At 36.9% G+C, this 24,821-nt stretch overlaps 2 protein-coding genes across 4 annotated transcripts in view; one reads left to right on the top strand and one right to left on the bottom strand.

Annotated features, from left to right (window-relative positions):
* Positions 1–3,163: 3,163 nt before the first annotated feature.
* The window catches only part of GFM1 (G elongation factor mitochondrial 1), a 42,048-nt gene continuing 20,390 nt past the window's right edge, over positions 3,164–24,821 (bottom strand). For 2 of the 3 annotated variants that reach the window (XM_065876107.1, XM_065876108.1), the window contains 7 exons: positions 22,476–22,613; positions 21,502–21,584; positions 11,020–11,182; positions 9,262–9,406; positions 4,491–4,651; positions 3,662–3,715; positions 3,373–3,504 (listed from right to left, as the gene is read on the bottom strand). In XM_065876107.1, coding sequence (XP_065732179.1) covers positions 3,373–3,504; positions 3,662–3,715; positions 4,491–4,651; positions 9,262–9,406; positions 11,020–11,182; positions 21,502–21,584; positions 22,476–22,613 — 876 coding nt within the window. Of the gene's footprint in view, positions 3,505–3,661; positions 3,716–4,490; positions 4,652–9,261; positions 9,407–11,019; positions 11,183–21,501; positions 21,585–22,475; positions 22,614–24,821 lie in introns of all 3 variants that reach the window. The other variant, XM_065876106.1, reaches the window with a different exon arrangement.
* Positions 15,360–21,464, top strand: LXN (latexin). Its single transcript, XM_065876469.1, has 6 exons — positions 15,360–15,712; positions 17,037–17,099; positions 18,218–18,395; positions 18,717–18,853; positions 20,801–20,863; positions 21,133–21,464. The coding sequence occupies exons 1-6, from the start codon at positions 15,584–15,586 to the stop codon at positions 21,229–21,231; spliced, it is 669 nt and encodes a 222-aa protein (XP_065732541.1). The 5' UTR covers positions 15,360–15,583; the 3' UTR covers positions 21,232–21,464.

Raw genomic sequence — 24,821 nt, 5'->3', positions numbered from 1 at the left:
TAAACCAACTAAAAACTTTTCAATTTTACCACCAGAACATCTTTTCTAGCACAAACTCTAGAACTGCTGACTTGATTTTACTAATACTGATTTTGCTAGCTAACAGAGGGGAAAAATTACTTCATCTGCCTTGACATAAAATGAAAACCTCTAAATTCCCTAAGCCCTCTTTTATTCATTAAGAGTCTAAAGAATTCTGAATCACTCTGACCCCATGACAGTCACAGAGAGCATCACATTTATTTTCCTGATCTCTTTAGAATTTTCAAAAATTTTAAGACATACAAAATAACACCAGGATTTTGCCTGCATTCCATTGGATTCTACTTACAGTTTTGTTTTTCCTACCTGAGTTATGAACAGTTAGAAGTTAAGCAAGTTCTTCTGAAAGTCAATTGAAAGTTTCTATATTGGCCCTTGAATGGCAGTGCTTCATGACATGTGAGTTTATCACACTGATTTTTCTCAGCTTAGAAAATTCTATGACCTGTTCTGTGACCTTTCCTAACTTTCAAAGTGCTACAATCACTAGCTTGCTGCCTGGCACTTATTTGAAAGGATAGATGAACCCCTGCTCACAATAAATTGCCTGTGAAAACATGAACTATTTCAGCGATGCATTACAGTTTTATCTGAAGACGCTTTAAGCAGCAATTAAAGCTCTAGTTCAAAAACTGACAGTTCCAGCAATGCAAGTAGATGTTTTCTACAAAGGGATATATTCCTACATGTCACAATTTACTACTTACCTGGTGGCTGCCTCACTTCACTGGCATCAATTTTAAGTCTCATCCAGATTTCAAAAGTATTAAAATCTGAAAAATCCTAAAATTTCAGTATTAAATTTTAGTGACTTCACAACGTAAATCTAAGAGTGAGCAAGGAGGCAAGGAATAACAGAAAATTGACTGTACATCTTTAAAGATAAACTTACCAAGCTAAGAACCAACAGCCCAATCACTAACGTCACACAAAAGAATACTAATAATGTGACACATCTGAACAAATCCTGCATTTCATGTTTTGGAGGTACACGTTATACTGCAATGGTCTTTAACCTTGCCTGTATACTAGAATAAGCTAGAAAACTTTTGATCTTGATGCAAAGAATCAGAGTATCTAGGGGTTGGCCTGGGTATTTCTCTTTAAAGCTCCCCAAGTGATTTTTAAAGTGCTGCCAGGGTTGCGAATCAGGGCGCTACTGCAGCAGGCCTAGTGCTGCTACCATTCTCCAACACGAATCATGCTGTCTTTAAATTAGCCAACAATCATCCTTTACAACAGTAGTATAAAAGAAACCCTCATTTATGAATGTTCTCATTAATTTTTTCCTTATACAGACTTTGGCTGGTATGTGGTCTTTACCAACTCTAACCAAACTAATGAGTTAACAAAAGATGTGGGTTCTGGTCCTGGATGGGTTCCTATGTGATCCTATTCTAGTTACTCCCACCAGCTGGGCCTGTGTCATTGCCTGTGAAACGCTGGTGTTGTGTTAGGTATCTTGACTCTTTTCTGGCACCATATCTTCATAACCAAAATGTTTTAACAAGTTAAAAGCACTTCCAAATTTATCCATCTTAGTTCTAATATTTCTGACTGTTAGCAACAGCAAGAGGAACTGTGCTAAATTCTATGAAGGTATTTCCTCATCAGGAACAATATTCAAAGTCAGTGTGAATAGCATGAGATGCTGATGAAATGCCAAAGCAACACAATTTTTCAGGCTTGATGCTACTGTAGCAACAGACATATTCATGGGAAAATGCACTTGGTTTGATAAGTATCATAACTGCATTATCAATTTGAAAAGTTAATGAGCTGTGTGGTCTTCGATAAGTTATTTACCTTACTCTGCTTTTGCCTCCTCTATTACAAAATGGTCATAATAATAGTACCTAGTTTCATAGGGTTGTGAAAACTAAAATGGATAATGCATTTAAAGCATTTAACAAATGCCTTGAAAACATTTGCTCAATACTTTTTAAAGGTCTTTTTTTCTAGGAACCTGAAGTTATAGAGCCAAATCTACAAATCAAGAAAAACAAAGGAATTTAAAACAGTTATTTCATGTCTACTATCCACTAAGGGAAAGGACTAGGATATGTCTTTCACATCAGATGGTTTTTGGATGAAGCAGTTCTGCACAATATGGTAGAACTCCCTGGCAATGTCCAACATTCTCTAGCTTAACATTTGTTCTTTCACAATCTCAATGAATACAATATATGATACATTCCAGCAGACTCTAATTCAACTAGCATTTAATAGGTAGATGAAATAGACTAGCCACCAACCCTGTAGGTTATTAGTTCCAAGCTGCAGAAACAGTAAAATGAACATAGACAAGAATAGCATATGCAAGGGCCTTTTTTTTTTTTTTACCTCACAGGTCTGCAAAAAAGTAACATTTATACTCCTAAAAACAAGCAGTTCAAAATCTGCAGAAGCCACAAACTGAAGCAATCAGCTCTATATAAAACAGCTAGAAATTTAGCTAGCATTAGAAAATCTGAAAAGTGTTCTCCATTTGTTTTTAAGAAAACACTTTATCCCTGGGCCTCATTTATTTCATAATGAAGCTTGCACCTTTTCATCTCCCTCACCTATTTCACCCCTCCTGCCCCTCCCTCCCCTCTGACCACCATCTACTGGGTTGTTCTCTGCATCTGTGAGGCTGTTTCCATTTTGTTATGTTTGTTCACTTGTTTTGCTTTTTAGACTCCACATTTAAGTAAAATCGTACACTATTTGTCTTTCTCTGACTTATTTCACTTAGCATGATACCCTCTACGGCTAGCTATCCAGGTTGTCACAAAGGAATCCACTCTTAAACAAAAAAGGTGATGCTCCAAGAAGTGTTATGATATACGCAATTCACTTTCAAGTATACAGCAAGACAACTTGAAGAATGGAAGTATGCAACATAGATGGACAACAAACAAAAAGCAAATATGACAAAACAAATTATTATCCGATAAACACTTAACAAAATTGTTCATTGTTGAGTCTAGATGGAAGGTATATGGCTGTTCTTTGTAATATTTTTTCAGCTTTTCTGTATGTTGAAAATTCTTATGAAAAAATGTGGACGTTTATACATGTTCTAAGCTTATTCAGTATAACAGAAATAAGTATCTTCCTCAAATAAATATTAAATATATTTCAGTAATAATCATATTTTATTTGAGGTATAAAACCAATCAACCATTGAGATATACACAGAATTAACTATGATATAACAGAAGCTCCTGAATATAATAGGAAGGGCTTCTAAAATTACTTCTTTTCAGGCTGAATTTATTCCATGAATCCATTAACATATCTAAACCTTGCAGATACAGTTAAAGTTAGGCAACGAAGTGAGCAAAGTTAGTTCTTGGCGTTTCCTTTTTTTACAGGAAGTTGACCTGTAGCTTCCAAATACTTATTGATAAGGTCTTCTTGTGTAGCTGGTAAACATGGCTGATATCTGCAGTACTCCATTGTATATTCTCCCTTCCCCTGGGGGTTTAACACAAAAACAGAAACAAAAAGCAGATTTTTTTTTTTTTAAACGACTATCAAGTAAAGTCATGAAAAGACAAGATTTCACAAAAATGATGATTTTGCAGGATGGTCTCCTGAAGAACACTGAAGTAAAATTTAAACACTTGCTTACCTCTGTGCATGACCTAAGTTCAGTAGAATAACCAAACATTTCATTTAGAGGGACCTGAAAACATACACAGTAGGTATTTCAGCATTGCTTATTGAAAAATATTTGAGAAAAATACAAAGACTTAGTCATTTAATTCCCTCCTTTAGACTCAGGATTCAACTAACTACTCCTGGTTTAAAAGAATTAAAAGCCAAATAGAAACCTGTTTTTGTTTTACCACAGTAGAAACCCTATTTGAAAATAATTTCATTTGACAGACACAACTAGAAACCCAATCTTTCAGTTTTACGGAGCAGACGGACACCACTAACAGCCGTCCCTCTCATCCCCACTCCACGCAGCTGCAGCTCAAGCACTCAGAAGTGTTTCTTCTGTGAAAATGTGAATACAACTTTCCCTTGGACTCCTCAATGATAGGCCATATGCCAAGGGTAGTGTCTTCTAAGAGGCCTTAGGTAACGTGATAAACCCTTTCTCCCATGAGATTTAAGTAAGGGACAGGCAAGGGAATTAAATATTATCCCAATAAATTAGAACATAATAAAACGGCTATGCAAACAAAGCTATAATGAGAAAGGTAATTATGCATCTAAGAAAATGACATACTCACAAAAGGCCTACCTGAAATGAATCTTATTTTTAGATTTTGCACTTAAAGAGATACTCTAACAGCAAAGTACAGAAATTGCCACATACATATAAGCCACAAATTCAACACTCAGCCATGGAAATGTGCCAATCTGCTCTACAATTTCCAAAAACAAAAGCTAACTCTGATTTCCTCTTGTGGATAATAAAAGCAAGGTTGTCAGTGACTAACAGTACTTACATCTGCATATAGTGTAAAATAGTCCTCAATTCCATCTTGTCCCGTGATTATTCCATGGCGCCGGTTAATTCCTGCAATCACTGGTCCCTGAAATTCATTTGGAGCTACAACTTCCACAGACATAATAGGTTCAAGAATACATAATGTGGCATTTGCCAGGGCTAGGGTTTGAAAAAAAAATAAATTGGTTTATTAATCTTTAAACAAACTGGAACTCTTTCCTATCCACATATACAAAAGGGAAATAGAAAGTGCTCTCCCAAAGGTACACACATAAATGATATGGTTAAAATATGTGATCTGGACTCATTTTTCTAGTAGCAGCAGCAGTCACTCTTCTAAATGGAACTTACAGTAAGACAACACTTAATTCTAATATTAGTATGCCCATTACATATTTTTATCCTAAAAATCATTAGGTTGCAGAAATAATATAAAAGGGTCTTAAAACAACATTCGATCAAGTCCCTTCCCATTTAAATTATGCAGTTGAGGGTTACTAATTCTTTCTGAAATCCTTCGGGAATAAAGACCCTATCTGTTAAGCCTCCGACCAAGGTAAATCAATTCTTTCTTGCTGGTCCCTGGCAGACAGTTACTTATACTTGGAGACAATAATCAAGTCATGCCTGAGATATGTCTAGGCTAAACAATTTCAATACCCGATTGAGAATTAGAAAACCAAGTTTCTAGTTTCTGCTCTGCCTCTAATAAGTTATATGCCTTTTGGAAAAACACAATCTGTCCAGGTCATGTTTCTTCACCTACAAAATAAAGACATCGGCCTAGATGCTAAAGGCCATTTAAGCACTAAACCCCAATGTGTTTTTTATGTGTGTTTTTTTTAATTAAAAAAAACTTATTTTTTTAATCCCACTTAGTACATAACAAGAACACGTCTTACTGTGACAAATGCTGACTGAGGTTGAAAATGTAACAGTGTGGAGAGAATATAAAAAAACTTCAAACACTCATATTTAATTTGGACATTATGATAGTGTGGAATAATACTTCAGCCTCAGACTGGATGAATTATCTTTAAATAAAGACTTTAAGCATAACATGAAAAGGTGACAAAGAAAATGTTTTGTTTTAAAATAATCATAATTTTCCAAGCATCAATTTGTTTATAATAATCTAGTCGGCAATTATTCTTGTATATTCATTAAAGCACTTGTTCTAAAGACACTATTAGTTTAAGTGCAATAATTATAAGAACAGCCATTTAATATACTTGCATTTCTTTGAAATGTTTTCTAATTCAAATCATATCTTAGCTCAGACCTAACTGACTCATTACTCCTAATTCGTGAATTTTGTTCTGAAAAGAGGAATAACTGAACTCTGCAGACTCCTAAGTTTCATTAGCTAAGCCTGCAGAATTCTATGTAGACAGCTAAAGCAGTAGACTAAAAATTCTAGACTGCAGAAGAAGTTCTATTTCTTGTTAACTTCTTGGGTTACCACAACAGCAGAGCTTCCTTGGCTCTAAATAAATGTAATTAATGCAGAAGAAGGTACCCGGAAAGAGAGATGTGAACAGACATATTAAAATTTAGTTACACATTATCTAGTGTTTTCAATAGGTCAGTAATATAAAAGAGCTAGAGTGTGAGACAGTCATATTCTAAAGAGAAAGAAGGGGCCAAGTATATAGTGTATAGTATATAATTGTTGAGGACGACCTGTCCAGTTCTGAGTTTCATATTCCCTCACCCTGCTCCTTTCAACTCCCTCTTTCTTCCTAAAACCACCTTCTGATTCACCTCGCCCTTATTCATGCTTTTCTCTGTCCCATTCCATATGACAAGATACCAGAGCTAAATTCATCCTGCCATTTTTTAATAGTCACATGGCAGCCAAGCCCTACAAGCAATTTTTCCGGAAGTAGAATAAAAAGCAAGTGAAAATACCCACACCATCACAGGACCTTTTAAGCCAAAGTGGTGCGTAGAGATGATAATGTTTCTATTTCAGTCCCCTAGGGATAAAGTTGATAACACCAGGCTGGGTGCTAACAAGGTTGTGTGAGGAGGTGGTCAAGGGCTAGGCTCTGGTCTGGGTTTAACTCTCAGCTCCACCACTAACTAACATGTAACCTTGGGCCATTTGATTGACTACTCTTGAGTCTCAATTTTCTCATCTATAAGGCCACTGTTGAAGATATGATAATTCATGTACTCAACATAATACACAGCGCAAAAGTGATCCGTAAGCGTTATTATGACCACTCTGAGACCAAAAGCTGGCAAATGGGTGGCACTGCAGTGCTAGGTCAAAGGTAATGTGAAGGGAAGAGGGATTAGCCTTCACTATGCCCAAATATGTGTGTGCAAGTGTTTTCAAGTACATTCTCATCTAATACTTTGGCATTACTATCTCCAAACAGCCTGGACTTGCCCAGTTCCACAGAGTTAAGTATGAAGTAGAGCCAGCATTCAAACTCGAAGCCCAGGAGATCAGAAAGGGCACACTGCTGAGTAAAATGAGCTCACGTGACTCTGGGTAGGCCTTTATTTCTCTTGTAGAGTAGCTACAAGTTCAATGTTTCTGCAGAGACCAAGCACAGCGGTCTAAAGATTGGCCATAGACAATGATGGCAACGGTTAATATCCACGGGGTGAAAACAGTCCCTGAAAGAACATTCAATTTCACGTTTCAGTTTTAGTTACATCACTGATTAATCTCAGGGGCAAAGTTTACATTGTGACTGAAAATAGTTCCAGTTTTCATTTTTTTTTTAATGAAAACTATGTGAGAATTTGAACGATTTTTCTTCCAATTTTGATAATAGAGAATAGCTCAAAAGTATAAGCTAATCTGATACTAAGCTCATTTATCAACATTTTCCACCCTAAAACTCTCACATGATAATCAGTGGAGGTATATGCATGCATGAAAAGCTGATTTTCTTAAGAGCCCAGCAAAAATTTCCTTTTACCCTTCTATCTTTCAGTCATGGAGAAATAAGAATCAGATGATGATACAGCAAAGTAATTCATTTTTCACACTTGCAACCTGTTTATTTGCACATATTTATCTGGCAAAAACCAATACTCCTCAACTCAATTATTATCTGGTGCTTTTCCTTTGCACCCCACCAGGCAATCATCACACATAACAGTATTTGTACACTTAAGTATTTACAAACTGAGTGTACATATTTACCTGTTTAGTTAATATGCATAAACATCCAGACTTTTTTCATGGCTATATATGTGTATGTTATGGGCATATAATCTATATTTATTTATATTTCATATAGGTACAATTAAAAAGGTTGAGGCTCTTTGTTAATTGATTTTACCAATTACCTTGCTTTATGTAACCTCTATCCAGGAAAGCTACCAATTTCCAGTCAAGAACCAGCATAGAACAGTTGGTGATTTCTAATTTGTTTTAACTATACTTTAAAAAAGTATCACAATGTATACGTTTATCAAATCATTACTTTAAATATTTTACAGTTTTGTCAACTGCTCAATAAAGCTGAAAAAAAGAATATGAAGTGATTACAACCAATTTGCCAGTTTAAGATTTATTAAAGTGGTGAACCCCTAGAAGGCAAGAGGCAGGTGTTATCAGTACAATCTGAATCATGCCTAATAAAGTTTTATTTTCTTTGTGACTTTATTTCCCTTTTTCCTATTAATACAACTGACAGACTGTGACAAGGTTTCTAGATCATAAATTTCGAATGCATTTTTAATAGCTAGCTGGCATAAAGAAAATGGAGGATTCTCTCACCCTTTCACAACTGAGAAACAAACCCACAAATTACTAATGGCTCCCATTAGTTTAATTAAAATAAGGAATTAGCAACCTGGTCAAGGAATAAGCAACCTTCTCCAGCCATTGCCCCACACCTGGTCACAGATGCAAACAGACCAAAACCAACAAAGTCCAAAATTCATACAATAACATCCTGATTTTCTGAATGTCTGGAAATGATGTGTTAGGATTAATTTTCTGCTATTTTGACCCTCTTTGACAAAAATATCTCTGAAATGTTTTGTGAATCATAATGTAATTCTCTGCAAAACCCCACTTATGGACATAACTAATGAATTACCATATAACGGATATGGAAGAGATGACAAAGAGAATGAATTTTCTGGCTCCCAGTTACGACGTAAAAGCCCCCAATGTCAAACTGCTGTGCCGTCATTTGCTTTTCTCTCTTAAAAGCAATGAATCAGATATACCTGCAATTGCTTAGGGTTCTGTTTCATCAGGGTTTTAACAGACATATTACTCTATGTGGAAAAGGTTGACAATTTTAGCAGTTTAACAAGAAGTCTGCACTGAGAATAAGGTTTACTGAATTCTTTCAAATGCCTAAAAGCCTACAATGTCATATATGAAAAAGTTGTTTACAAATTTATAGATTTTTTCTGACATCTGAAATCACTAAAAACAGGATGACTATAATGTTTCTTTAAAATAATTCTGAGCATTTCTGTCTTCTCTATTAAAAGTAGAACGTACAGATTATCTATGAATTTAAACTTACAAAACATACCAGGTAATTTAGGAGAACAAAGTAGGATTTTAATTTTGTAAGAAAGAACACACAGTAATCTATCCTCACTTTGATTCTATGAATACTTGCCCAGAGCCTATCCATGTCCCCTGGTGTGCTGCTTACTGCTCTGGTGGGGTGGGGGGGAATGAGAAGAAGACCTAACCAACACAGTGCTGCCTTCTGCGGCTCTGATGGTCCACCAGGGAAATAGATGCACTGATGTGGCAACTGCTAGACACAGCATACCTTGTTTAAGAGCACCTTCTCCTGCGCGGATGAAAGAGATTTCATTGGAATCCACCATGTGATACGCTCCATCTTGCAGGACAAACCGGAGCCCAGAGAGCTTGTGACCAGACAGAGGGCCCTTCTCGCAGGCATCCAAAAACCCCTGTTAATGAATGAACACAACTTCTGGAGTGAGTGGGTTTCACTCACAGAAGCATTATGAAAAACCCCCAAACGTTTTAGTATTCAGAAGTGTAACATTTTTACGTATATTTCATTCTTTAAAAATAAATTTTTTTTTTAAGTTGAACAGCCTATTTAAGTATTATTATTGTGGAATCTAGATGAGCAATCCCTTGCAAAAGTCTATTACTTAAAGGTGAGAGCTGGTTTGAAAGTGATGCTGAGAGTGCTAGCAATCACTTTCTCAACCTTTTCTTCAAGAATTACTAAACTCTCATGATGCATTACAGAGACAGCATGATCTTAATTTTACAAGGAGGAAACAGAGGAAAGGCAAATCTAAGAAATTCTCTAAAATAAAACTTCAATCAAAACTAACATCTAATCAACAGCTGTGTCTTAAGCTCCTACTATATACCTATCACTGCTCTGCCTCATTGGCAGATCACTACCTAACAGCTTTAGTGTTATACAATGTCAGTAAGAACTAAAATTAAAAGCTAATTTCATTTTTCCAAAGCAATTCCTTTTTTAAAAAAGCAGCTTTATTGAGGTATAACTGATATACAATAAACCATACATATTTAAAGAGTACAATTTGATACGTGTGCAATTTTTTTTTCCATTCAGTCACTTAAATACTCGTAGAGCTCCTACAATTCAAGATAGTTTTTCATGGCAAGACAATCACACAGCTGCACATGTAGTACAATATATTTCTGACATTCAAAACTGTAAACTTTAAATGCTGAAAAACACCTGAGCTTTCCTTCACTTACATTAATCCTGGAGAATAAAAGATAATTTAAAAGTGTGTGAATGACACACTATTGTCTTGAAATAAAGTATAATGAATGAAACACACTAATCACAAAAAATGCTACCAAAATTAATGCTGAAGCCAAAATTATGATCTGTTAATAAAGATTTCTAAGTTAAAAGGTTAAAAAAACCTAAAAATCTCAATCTACAAGAATAGACAGTTGCTAAAGGTTTACAACAGTCTTAAAGCCAGTTGACCTAGAAAGTCAACAAATCACTAGTAACCCATTATATGTGCAAATCACTTCACAATTCCCAAAGAAATATCAGAGTCTTATCTGATCCTTGAGTTTGTGAGGGGTTCCGAATTAAGTACTATATGCTCAGTTTACAAAGAAAGTGGCTCTGAACACCATGATTTACCCAAGGGCATGTTAATCACTAGCAGAGATGAGGACAGCACCCAGGTGTTGGGAATCTTAATGAATGTACATTCTACTACATCAGTACACCTGAAACTTTCATAAACCCCTAACAGCTACTGCAAATTTCAAGTGCTGATTATAATCAATGAAGTAGTTTCAATTTATCAAGAGAAATACAATAACCATGATTAAGAAACAGAATGACTTCCCCTCATCATCATAGCATATATTTATAGCTCTTGAACTTAATGATTCTAATCAGATGGAAACTTAATGAGAAAAAGAAGCAGAACTGTAGTGAAAATGAACCACAGAAAACAATGTGATAGCAATGTGCTTTGATACCTAATAGACTGTTTTTGATTTTTTAAAAAATGCAATCAAGTTTTTTTTTGTTTGTTTTTACCTTTTCTACGGCAGGCACAAATTGCTTTGGAACATTTGACCCGAATGTTTCATCTGAAAACTCCAACTTAGTGTAGTTCTCTGGGTCCAGAGGCTCCAGTACACCTATCACTTTTCCAAACTGGCCTGCACCACCTGATTGTTTTTTATGTGTAAACTCAAACCTGAAAGTAATTTAGGAAGAAGAAGAAAAAAATCAACATAGCATTATATAATCACCAAAATGAAATAACTCCTAATTTAAATGAAAAACCAACTCTCATCATTTTTCCTTCAAATACGATGGCCTTGCTATAAAATTATTAGAGAATTTATTTAAAAAGTAATCCTGTCCTTTCTGTTCTTACTTGGAGGTGAGGGTGGGGCACACCACCAAAGTAATCCATGGTTTTAATTCTGCTAATTCTGAATTTCACAAGTAGAAAGTAAAAGTCAACAAATTAAAATAAAAAGTCTGTGTAAGGTTCTTATTCTATTAATAGTAATCTACATTCCAAGAGCTTACCCATTTCTTTTGGAATGCCTCCCTTCCCTGGGACACAGTGTTCTCTCCTTAAATCTCTATGAGGACAATTACCTGAAAATAGGAGCTATGCAGTTAGTTCATTGAGATAGTTGCTATTTGATTTTACAACTTGTACACTATGGATTGAGAAAATATGAGAGAAGGGAGTTTCAGGCGGAATAACTAACACCTGAAAATGATTAATGGCAAAATGATCATGATTAACATAAGTCATTCAAATAGACACACAGGGCTTCCCTGGTGGCGCAGTGGTTGAGAGTTCGCCTGTCGATGCAGGGGACATGGGTTCGTGCCCCGGTTGCCGCGGAGCGGCTGGGCCCGTGAGCCATGGCCGCTGAGCCTGCGCGTCCGGAGCCTGTGCTCCGCAACGGGAGAGGCCACAACAGTGAGAGGCCCGCGTGTCGCAAAAAAAAAAAAACCAAAAAACAAACAAATAGACACACAGGTCAGTGTTTACTTGAAACTACTAATGACACCATAAATAGGATGAAATAATCACCTTACATGCATACTAAATATATGTAAACACAGGCTACAATATCATTGAAAAAACATTTCATGAGTATCTACTGTTTGCAAGGCATTTTTCCTTTAAACTGAAACCTTCCTCAAGACCGTAAGATGTAAGAAGCTGGCTGCTTTCAAAGGTGTCTGCAGATAACTGCAGGTAAATGGGCATTAATGAGTGTGTGTTCCTGCGTACAGATCTGTGAATGGTTTGGAAGAAGTAAACAGCAAATTTCAGTAGATGTCAGCTTGGAATAAGCAGTTTCCATAGAGAGCCTAAGCGTGAATGTGCCTGATGAACTGCCTTTAAATAATCTTCCAGCAGCCAAGAGCTTCAGGATAGGCTGGGAAACAATGCTGAACGGTTGATTTTCCCGGGAGAGAAACAAACAGCTATCAGAACCGAGAGCAGGAAAAGGAGAAGAGACACAACTGCCAAATCACCACAGAATTACTGAAGGGATTCCAAAACTGTGGTCCACTGACGTATTTTCTAGTATGCTCAAGTTCTCTGAGACATTTAAAATTTTGTTTTCAATTTGACAATAATATGACATACAACATACTCTAGATCTGTGCTGTCTATATGGTAACCACTATTCATGGATATTTACATTGAAATTAAATAAAATTTAAAATTCAGTTCCTCAGCTGCACTAGTCACATTACAAGTGGTCAACAGGCAGGTGTGGAGAGTGGCTACTGTCCGGGACAGCAGAGCCAAACATTTCCATCACTGCACAAACTGCTACTGGACAGCAGTGCCCTGGAGGGCCAGATCACAGCCAAGCAACCCCTGCAGTTTCAGGGACCATGGCTGCGTTTATAATCAAGTGGATGCCAAATAACAGGACACTTATGTGCCGGGCTTGTGCTAAGCACTTTTTATGAACTGTCTTACTTGTTCTTCACCACAGACCCCAGGAAGTAGGCACTATTTTTTATTATTATTTTACAGGTGAGAAACCTGAGGGTCAGAAAAGCTAAGTAACTTGCCAAACGTGATACAGCTCTTAAGTGGTAGAGCCAGGATTTGTACCAAGACCGACACTCTTAATCAAACATGTTTCTAAAAGGCCAAGAAGAATATAAACTGATTTAAGCTGCACACGATGCATTCACTTCAAAAGCTGTTAGAAGACACTGCACAAAGAGAGATTTTACTGTAGCTTAAATGGAGAAGTGGCAGAACTAAGACATCACTTGATAGGCACTGAATAGATATGCTGAAGGCAAAAGAATCCATGCTCCTGTGGTCAGACCACTGGAATTTTGTAAAAGACAATTTCACTTTGACAAAACATCATCATCTCTCACATTAAAATTACTGTTAATTAGAATTAGAATTGTGTTGGTTTTATTGTATACCTCTGTTTTGTAGATTTATTTTGACTTCATAGTCTTATCAAAGTTGCAAGCCATAGGCATTTTTACTTAAGTTTTATGTCCATACAATTATTTAAAATAATAATTTAATTTGCCCGATCCCAGAGACCCATAATAATTTTGCTACTTTCAAGGTAACTCATACATTATTCAAGTTTGCAGATAATGATCTCCTGACTTACCACTAATGAACTTTTAGTAAGTAAGATTTCAAGGACTCAAATATAGGAATAAGATTCTCTCAATGCAGTTTATTTACTTAACATCTAAATAGGCAGTTTAAAAATTTTAATATAATAATTATATTTTAAAAAGAACCTAAATTGGTATGTGTACTTTTAGTAAATAAATGCCTGATATGTCACAACCTCTGTTACTAGCCTTGATCTACAGAGATGGTAACTGTATCCATAAAGCTTCAAAAGGGTGATTTCATCTAGGAAGCTCACATATTGTACTCCTCACAACTCTAACTGGTAATAAAACAGATGTTAACTAGCTACTTGTGAAAACTTTAAAATTTCATTATCAGCAAAAAAGCTCTTTCTGGGTAATTAGAATGTATTAGGCCACTCCTTCTTGGACACTATCAAAGGAGCACATAATTCATACAACTAACACACAAATACAATGACAACCTAAGAGGTTGGCTGATAAATGAATGACTCACACACACCCCCCCTCCCGCCCCCGCCCCAAAACAGAAAAACAAGCTTCAACTTTTTATAAAAAGCCTTGAGGAGAAACTAACCCTTTCATCCTCTAGTTACTTGATGGTTGTTGGCTAATATAATGAGAAAGAATGGGAATGCCTTACTACTTACTATTCTTTAAAAATCTACTTACTCCAAATACTTTATTTATAAATAAATAAAAAAGGGTATTTGAGGAAAACAACACATTACAAATACATTTTTGTTAACTTTTTTTTAAAAAAGCAACACAATGTATGTCTACCCAAGGAAGCTTTAAAATTCGTTTTGGGAAAATAGCAAAGAGTCTATTTCTAAGCCAACAAGCTACAGTGTCAGTTTGGCTATACATTTGATGGAAAGAAATCTTAGCTGGTAGATCTATAGCAAATCCAAAGAACAGCATAGACTATAGTTTCTTTAAAGCCCACAGGAGGTAATTAAGAGATCTGGAGAGTAAAAATGCACTGCCTACTAAAAGTCTGTGCTTGCTTAAGGAGCTTTAAAAACTGCTTTTGTTAGAAGTTACTTCAATGTAGTGCTTTGTATAAATTCAGTTTTTAAGTAAGTTTTAATCCTCAAAGTAAAATTTTCAAAGTGATTCAGGAAGTTGGAAGCATGGTGTGATATCAAAACCTCATCTTTCGAAGATCAGCAAAGGGAGAGGAGTGCAAGCACCTTTTAAAATTCTCCTGACCTAAATTACATAATCCTCCAAATTAACGCTATCGTTTGCAGTCTCTCGTACCCTGATTTGGGCAGAACTGATACACCACCACAGAAAGCTGGGTATGAGCAAGCCTGTTCCTGGCCAGGGAAGGGAAAAGAAGGAATCACAATGACTCACTACCGGGCGCTCCTTTGTACTTTGCCCCGTGCCGGACACCGCGGATAGTGTATAAGGAAGTTGCGCTCGTGCCGGACACTGTGGGTCGTGTATAAGGAAGTTGCGCTCCAGTCTGCAAGTAAAGTAACCAGCCTCCTTCCACGAAGAGGAAACTTGAAGCCCCAGAGACTCTCCACTAAGGCGAAGGCCCGAAAGCCCCTCCCCAAGCTTCTGTAAAGGTTAATAAAAGGAAGGATGTAGTCCCTGACAACCCAGCCCAACGACTCCCTCCTCACCCCGCCTTAATGGAGGAGGGGGCTCTCTCTAAACAGGGACCAGAGAGTAACAGTAGGCGGTAGCAGGGCGGGGCTCCAAGAGCAGCCTCGGTAGGAGCCAGCTCCCAGGCAGCGGCTTGCAGAATCGGAAGGAGGGAGACAGGGACGGAAGAAGGGAAGGAGGAAGACAGGGAGGGAAAGAGCTGGCGGCCCCGCCCCAGGCCCCGCCCAGCCCGAAGAAGGAGGGCTGACTTTTCCGCCTGGGGGACTCGGTAGCAGGCAGGACGGGGGTGCCCTTCCCTTCCTGTGAAGCTCGAGCAGCCCCACGCAAGCCCAGCCGCCGCTCACCAAGAATGGCAATCCCTCCGACCCACTACCCGGCCTCCAGGGCGGCCTCGGTGGTAGAGAGCTGCATCAACTACCAGCAGGGCAGCCCCCACAAGGTGTTTCTGGTGCAGACAGTCAAACAAGCCAGCCTGCAGGTGAGTCGGGCAGAGGGTGGTGGCGGCACCTGCTACCGTTCCCCCCACCGTCGAGGGTCTCAGCTCCACCTGCTCCTGACTCCCCACACCCCTTGCCCGTTTTGGGCCTCAAGGCTGGCTGTCTCTCTAGAGGAGTTGGCTTTTCTGGGCTTGGGCTACACTCCAGTCTCTGGGGACAGCCCCGGGGCTGTTTGTTGTTTTTACGGGAAGGCAGAGACACTGATAGTTTTTATGGGCCCTGCTACAAGGAAATCGGTAAATGTTCTCAGTTGGGGCGGCTTCTCCCCTTTCCCCAAGTGAAACCTATAGGAACCATTTTCAAAAGGATCTTAAAACTGGCGCTATGTTTAGCATCTACTACTCCAATCTGGGCCAAGAGAAGCTCCCGTCTTGCAAAAGATTCTTCACTGCCGGAATTTTAAGATCAATCCTTTATTAGACTCTTAGACCAAAATGAAGGGGTAAACAAAAAGCAACAGAAACAGACAAAGCAGAGTAAAAGTACTGGGGCCTGAAGCTTCACTTCAACCATCCAAACACTACTGCCACTGACTGCTGTGAATGATGGGCCCCCTCTGGCTAAAGGGTTAAATTTAAACTGCTCAAGACCTCAGCAACCACTAAGCTTGTTTCCGTTTTACTAAAATCTAACAGATTTGAGACTGTCCCTTATTTATCTGACAGAAGTTAACTGCTAACAGTCTTTAAGAGCTGACAGGGAGTAAATGTTATCTCAAAACCACACCAGATAACATAATTAGGTACAAATTCTCAATTACATCTTGATTCAAAAGTGAAATACCTAAACGTCTGTTATAAAATTTGTTAACGCATCATTTTGCAGGTCCACTAACATACAAAAGCAGTACCTAACATTCTCTAACCACTTCGCAGTAAGCTGCCTCAAAATGGAATTCATCTTCATTGAACACTACTTGGAGGGTACATAAGGCTTTATGAAAAAGCTTTTCAATGGTGCATCCTATTTGTCACCTTTAGAATTAAAATTTTCAAAATTTCTTATGTGGAATTTAGGATCACAGATCCAGAGGTTAGAGTACTCTGATGATTGAAAGTGAATTATAACCGATTTTATTTATATATGCTTTTATCTCACCCTCTTGTTCTCATCCAAAATAACCCTGCTAGAGGACCTGCTAAATTAGATGTCACAAACATGGTGACATTCCTTGGTCAAGGTGTAAGGCCTTAATCATTTACCCCCAACAGTCAGCACCACGCCCAACCAGATGAGAATGGATTCTTCTAACAATGTAAAGAATTGAGTTATTGTTATAATAACACCACATTTTCTTAATTTTAGGATATTCCGGGAAGAGGACGAAAGTATTGCCTTAAATTTTCTGTGGAAGAAATTATCCAAAAAGTAAGTGAAATGTCATTTTATTATGAAATAAAATTTGATTCCTAATATTCCATATCACCTCTGCTGATCAAATCATAGGATTAATTTGGTTTTTAAAAGAGTTGTTGTAAAATCCCTGCCTCAAAAAAAAAAATGATCACCATACAAAGGTCAGTTTTTACTTTTTGTGTATTCTGAGATACACTTAGTATTTCTATAACACTATTTAGAAAAGAGACTCTATATACTTCAGTTCAAATAAATTTCCTTTAAAAATGTTACGTACTCATAGGCCAGTATGAATTTTTGCCTAATATGAACAAGTGTAATAATGAACTCTACAATCATCATCACTTTTTTAATGTCTGTTTCATTCTGTTTTTCATTTCTTTTATTTAAAGAAAGCAAGTGCTTTCTTAGATATTTATGAGCAATAGAATGGCCAACTGATACCACTGTGTTCAGATAAGAATCTTTCAGTAATGGTGCAGGGAAATTTAAAAAATATATACACCTGTCAAATTATTAATGAGACAAACTAAAAAGGAAGGAACTGCCACTTGTACCATAACCATTCTGAAATTTAAAAAAGCTTGCCCTTTTGTTAAGCATAATTAAGAAGAGATACAGGCTAACATAAGGAGATTCATTAAAAGGCATTTGAGCTGCTTGATAGTCATCTTTACAAAGCAGAACCAATGCTACAATCTTCTCATTTTATATTTGGATATAGATTGCAGAATCTGAGTTTGAGAAAATTTCTGTTATTTCAGGAGGAGAGAGTAAGAGTAATGGACAGACTTAAAAAAAGTAACCAGAGTCTAGAGTTGGTATATAAAGACAGACTAAACTCTGCCTTACAAATGGACTTCCCATTAATACTGAAATACATAGTTTTAAAATGAATTTACAAGATTATGAGACCTTATATGTTATAAAATAAGTTACCTATTTTAGATACCTCTAAGAAAATTATTGGGCCACCACCAGTTAGATACCTCTGGAATAGGTACACTCAAGTCAAGTCTGAAACAACATCATTAGGGGGGCGATGCTTTAAATGTTATATCTCAAAGAACAATAATCAGTAATGGACGGCCATCTACATGTAAAGATCTTTCACAAAATGTTTCAAACAGCAAGTTACAGTGAATTGCACAGCTGAAGTACTGTACCCTCCAATGGGACAAGACACTGCACCAGAAGTCAACTTCACATTTGAAGGAGAAATTGGAAAGAACCCAGATGAGGAAGATAACACATTTTACCATAGACTCCAGTCTATGAAGGAACCACTAGAAGCACAAAATATTCCAGGTATATAACTTAACTATATGGCACGGAAAAATATTTTTTTCGACTTTAAGATCAATATCAATTACCTATGCTCAAAATTGTTAGATGTTAACATTATGCTGGCAATAGACTGACTTTTGCAAAAATATTTATTACTGATCTAATTCAACAACAAAAAAAGCCTTGAAACTTTATAGATCAATCTATGGCTTAATTAAATTAATTACTTTCTGTACACATTTGAAGAAAACTAAGACATGACTTAGAATTTAGATTTTTTTAAAGGTTAATACTGTATATATAAAACAATTCCATTTATCATATAAATGTTTCCCTCACCAGACAGTTTTGGAAATGTACCTCCGGAAATGAAGCCAATTCAACATTTAGCCTGGGTTGCCTGTGGTTATATAATATGGCAAAATTCCACTGAAAATACATGGTATAAAATGGCAAAAATTCAAACTGTCAAGCAAGTGGTAAGTAATTTCTATAAAATACACTATTAATACATTTAACATTTACTGAAGGTGTTGTAATTCATGATTGGATGAATAGTGCCCCTTTAGTCATTTTGTATTTAAGATAGTGAAGTCAGTGTTTGAAGGAGAAGTCAGTTATCAAGGCTAGAGAAGGTGAAGCTGCAGCTTCAAGAGAGTGAAGTCTTGAATTATAAATAATTTGGCAATGGTTTTTGTGTGCAGCCTAATACAGATTATTTCCTTTCGCAACCTAAGTTTTGTGTTCAAATTACTATAATCATGTGATACTGAAACCACCTCTGCTTTTCTCCTCTAGTGAAATGGTAGTGTCAGAGCTAGAGATATGGCTGGATTTTTTCCCCCCAGGATCAGCTGGAACAAAAATATTAGCATCTCAGTCTTTGTGAAGCTTGCTGTATATAACTATCTTTTATAACCCATTTAGTCATAACTGACAACCTCATATCTTACTTGTTGCTAGCCTTGTATTTTAAGTCTGATATGACTATTCCAAACTGCCTCTTTCTAGACCTTAAAGAGATTAAAATAAATTCTTTGAGTTTAGCTTTATTAAGAGGTTTAAAAGAAAAACAAAATATGTCACTAGTAGTATTTAATGGAATACAAGAAAAATACTCTGTAAGAGAAAAGCACTTTCCATTGGCTTGTTTCAGTTTGTTGATAACAAACTGCAAGGCAGTTGGAGCACGTTTACTCCACAAGCTTTTGCAGCCACTTATTAGATAACTTTGGACACTGGAGGACAGGATACCAATTACAGTACTCAGAGTGTAATGCCAAATACCTAGCATCACTATTTATAACACTTTAAGAGAGCCTTTTTCTAATGCATTTTTGTAGATAGCAACCTTGGTTACAACACTCCTATAGGGGCATTGAGGCTCAGATAATTGAGTAGCTGGGTCCACGTTACAGAGGATATACAATCACAATCATGATTTTCAAGCCATGTTTTTATAGCAAAATATGCAGTGTTACTGCTTTATGAAATAAATTTCCTGTAAACCTTCACTAAATTGAAGTTTTAAAGCATTAATGAAAATCCCAACAGAAGAGTTTAACCACTGCTTCAGCGTGTATATATTATATATCTTTACCTATTATGATCCAACACGTAAGAAACCTTCCTGATTTTTACCTTATCCTTGAAGGACATTCTTTGTTGATATAGTCAAAGAAGGGATTGCTTCAAGATACTATTAAGGAGAGAAGAGTATAGTTTTATTTGATCCTGGGGCCATATTTATAATTACTGTCAACCAAAGGAGCCACAGGAGTTTGTGCTGCCTCTTGGAGTCTAGGGCTTGTTTCAATACATCAGTTATAAGCCTTAAAGAGCCTTGTGTGAGTACAGCAAATTTCTGACGACCATGGTTTGAAACTCTGTAGATGCAATATTTCTGTGCAGCTGATAGTATAAATACTTTATATGTCCAAAGCAATAAGCAGCATAGATCAAAGCTTTAGTTACAAAATCAAACATTACATTTTATTATTTTCAGTTTTTAAAAGAGAATTTCTATTATAAAATTGGTTTCCTTTAGTGTAAACTCTCATTTCAGTAGTTTATCCCTTAAACGATGCTTTTCTGAATAATGGAAACATTAAGGAATTTAAATGACAAATTATAGACTCTAATGTTCTTAAGTAGCTACCACAACTCAGAAACTAAAAACAGAAAGGGTAAATGATTTTTAGAGTAACAAATTTTTTAAAAATCATGATTTTAAAATGTAGTTTGAAAAAAATCTTATTTATAAGAGGATAGTTTTTCTGCCAGGCTAAATAAATTATGACATTCAATTTTTAATTTTACTTAAGTGGAAGTATTACTGTCATCTACTAATGAAAGCTGATTCTTAAAATTATCATTTTTGCCAATGATATCAAGTTTTAAATGCAGGTTTTTATATTTTATTATAGCAAAGAAATGACGACTTCATTGAGTTAGACTACACCATTCTACTTCATGACATTGCATCTCAGGTAGAGTATCATTTTCCTTTATTTGATGCTACTTTGAAAATTGAGACTCATTTTGTAGCCACAGTATGCCTTATTAATTTTGACTCTAAATCAGAATTCATATAAATTCAAATAGGCACCAGGCTGAAATATATTACACTTGCAGCAATTTAACTTGTTTTGTGCTTTCTTTATGAGGACTGTTTTGTTTCTAACAAAATATAAACCCAACTCTGTTTTCTTAAATGTTTTCTGAATTTTATCATAGCATCAGTTTCCTTTACTTGCAGGAGATTATTCCTTGGCAAATGCAAGTTCTCTGGCATCCACAATATGGTACTAAAGTAAAACATAACAGCCGTCTACCAAAGGAAGCACAATTGGAATAAATGAAGACTGTAACATTCGATGAAGTATAAACATGCTTATTAATGATGTGTATACCAGTCTTCATTGATATCTAGCTTAAAGGGTCAGACAAATCTCATAAGTGTCCCTTTGTATAAACGGCCTGAACTACAGAACTATATAGCTTCCATAATAAAGAACATCACAATGTAAAAGTGTCTTATCAACAGTAATAGTGCTATGTATATCCCCTAATAAAAAGCTTTAAATTCCAGCCTCATAGTTTATGTTTAATCGTTTTGCATACTTACGGGACAGGGGCCGTAATGGTTTCTCTGAAAGCAACTTTTGGCTTTCCTGTGATACAAGGACAGCCATATTCTCTTTCCATCCTCTAAAAAGAGCAGGAGAGATCTTTTTGGTATATTTAAATTAAAAAAATAATAAACTAAAGGAAGAAAAATCCTAAGAATCTCAACTACCTTAGAAGCATTCATTTAAATATGATAAGCAAATGATAAATCTTAAATCACTTAAGTACCTTATGAGGATAAATACATGATATTAAGCAATACAAACTGCTTTTACAGATTTTATATAAATGAATTCTAATTTAGACTGATTAATTTATACTTACCTCCAATTAATCTATCCACTAAAACTTTATCTTTGCTCCATTTTATTACATATTTACTGGAATAGTATATGAATCTGTTGTCATAATTTTCTACTATCTCAATTTCAAAGATATAATCAGAACCAGAATTTTTAATCGTAAGTCCTATATATTTTGTTTTCGTTCACATATACACAAGACCTTTCCTAGGTAAGCAGGGGCCCCATCTATCCACTTGTTTATCTCCATTATAATGATCTTCAAGTAGTGACTTGAGAAGAAAACAGGCAAGAAATGGCCTGAAGAGTGGGTACTGGTGGGCCGACTTTCTCAGCAGGTTTCTCCCTAAGGTTGTCTTCCTAAGGCTGAGACCAGGATACACTCGACCCAAGGGACCATAACCTAGGGATGGATCAATGGTCTTACTGCAAATCCCCTGAGCCTTGATTCTAGAAGTCTGCAGTGTTTTACGAATAAAAAGATTTAGAAACCAAAAGTAATTAATTAGTAACACACACTGGAAGAAGCAGTATACCACATCTAGATACAAAAACCAGAGTGAAGCTTGAAGAACCACTATTAGTTTACAACCATTAGATTGAGAATTATCGACTTTTAACAAAACATAGACATAAATAAAGTGAATTTAACCTCTTTGTTATTCATTACCTGAGCATAGATTTCCAGGTGTAATTCTCCCATTCCAGATACAATTGTCTCTTTGCTCTCAGTGTCAAAGTGGACTTTAAATGTGGGATCTTCTCTTGTAAACCTGCCAATGCCTTTTGAAAATTTTTCCAGATCATTCTTTAAAAAAGAAAATCATTACACATTTTACTAAGCAATGAAATTGTTGAAAAAACTTTAATGAATGAAATCAAATACACGAACAGTTAAAAAATAAAAATGATCTACCATCTGGTTTCTAGGCTATATCCTTTTAATATGAGAGCTTGGATACCACACAGCCAAGACAGCAGGGAATAGCTAACTGAGAGAATTTTCTTTTCACACCAAGATACAGGAGTCCAAGACTTAACTCTATGCCCTTTCCTATTATATTGACAAAAACTGTCCATTTGTGGAAAAGTGCCCATAAAGCGGAAAGCAGAATCTGTGTTACTGTGTTATATTTTAGAAATCCTATACATAATCAAAGGAATCAGCATGGTTACCAAGATTCTACTGTAGATTCAAGAGGGCAGTTGAGACCAACACTAGGCAAATGCACATGAAACCTCTCCCTTTCAAAACTATCTGCTTGGATGTGGTCTGATGCACCTTTATTCTCCTTAGATGTAACTTCCTTATGTGGTAAGCAGAGTAACGGTCTTCTAAGGACATGCCCTAATCCCCCCAAACCTGTGACTGTTACCTTACATGGCAAAGGGGACCCAGCAGATGTGAGTAAGGTTACAGACTTAGAGATGGGGAGATTATCATGAATAATCTGCACAGGCCCAATTTAATTGCATGGGCCTTTAAAAATGGAAGCTGAGGGACTTCCCTGGTGGCGCAGCGGTTAAGAATCCGCCTGCCAATGCAGGGGACACGGGTTCAATCCCTGGTCTGGGAAGATCCCACGTGCCACAGAGCAACTAAGCCTGTGCACCACAACTACCGAGCTTGCGTTCTAGAGCCCACGAGCCACAACGACTGAGTCCACACGCCGCAACTACTGAAGCCCATGTGCTCTAGCGCCCATGTGCTGCAACTACTGAGCCTGCATGATGCAACTACTGAAGCCTGCATGCCTAGAGCCTGTGCTCCGCCACAAGAGAAGCCACTGCAATGAGAAGCCTGTGCACCGCAATGAAGAGTAGCCCCCGCTCGCCACACATGCACAGCAACGAAGACCCAATGCAGCCAAAAAAAATTTTTTTTAATAAAATAAAATAAAAATGGAAGCTGAATGAAGAAAGGTAGTGGAGAGATGGGAAGAGAAAAAGAAGAGACAGGAGATATTTGAAACATGAGAGGGGCTCATTTTGCTGTTGCTGGCATTGAAGACAGGAGGAAGGGGGCTATGAGCAGCCTCTAGAAGCTACAAACAGCCCTCAGGTGACAGCAAGGAAATGAGGACCCCAGTCCTACAACAAGGAGCTGAATTCTGCCAACAATCTGAGTAAGCAAGGAACTAAACTGTCCCCTAGAGCCTCCAAGAAAGAAACAACACAGCCTTGCCAATACTTGATTTTAGCCCATTAAGAACTGTGTCCGAATTGTGACCTACACAACTGTAAAATAATACATCTGTGCTGTTTTAAGCCACTAAGTTTTTGCTAATTTCTTACGGCAGCAAAAGAAAACTAACACGCCCCAATCACCAATATTAACAGCTATCACATGTGGCTTAAGATGTGTTATGTGTTTTGTATACGTTATCTCGAATTCTAACCACAAGGCTGCACGACAGAATTATCCATGTTTTACAGGTGAGGAAACTAGGTACAGACAAGTTGCTCAAGTCCACAGAACTAGCTGGGCTTGAATCCTGGGTTAGTCTATCTCCAAAGTCATTTCCCTTTTCCCTGCACTAGCCAGGGACTCTCAACTTACTAGAAGATCACCCCTGCCCCACTACTGAGATTCAGGATTTTATGCAGTGATTTCATTATTTGATGTATATTAATTTTCCAGGAAGCAGACAACCCCAAGACACCAAAAAACCTTTTGAATATTGATGCGTTTGATTTCCCTCCATGATTGTGAACTATCAAGAGTTAAATGTCTTACATGAACTCTGGAGTTAGGAATAAAGAAGAATAATATCTTTAACTTCTAGTCTCCTTCATCTTCTGAAGGGAAAAGCAACCAATCTGGCAAAGTACTTGGAACAAACTGTGGCATCTCACTGTGGTAAGATGTAAAGCTCGCCTTTCAACTTTCTGAGATAGAGTGATTGAACGCTTCCTGCCACCTCAACATTCTCTTTTCTATAATGAGAAGGGCCTGGAAAATCTCAGTTCCTCAAAATAGATGAAGTAGTTGCTGTTAATATATCCACAAGACAAT

This window comes from Phocoena phocoena, chromosome 4 (assembly GCF_963924675.1).
Source record: "Phocoena phocoena chromosome 4, mPhoPho1.1, whole genome shotgun sequence".
In the NCBI taxonomy this organism is placed as follows: Eukaryota; Metazoa; Chordata; class Mammalia; order Artiodactyla; family Phocoenidae; genus Phocoena; species Phocoena phocoena.
This window is presented reverse-complemented; position numbering and strand designations above follow the sequence as displayed.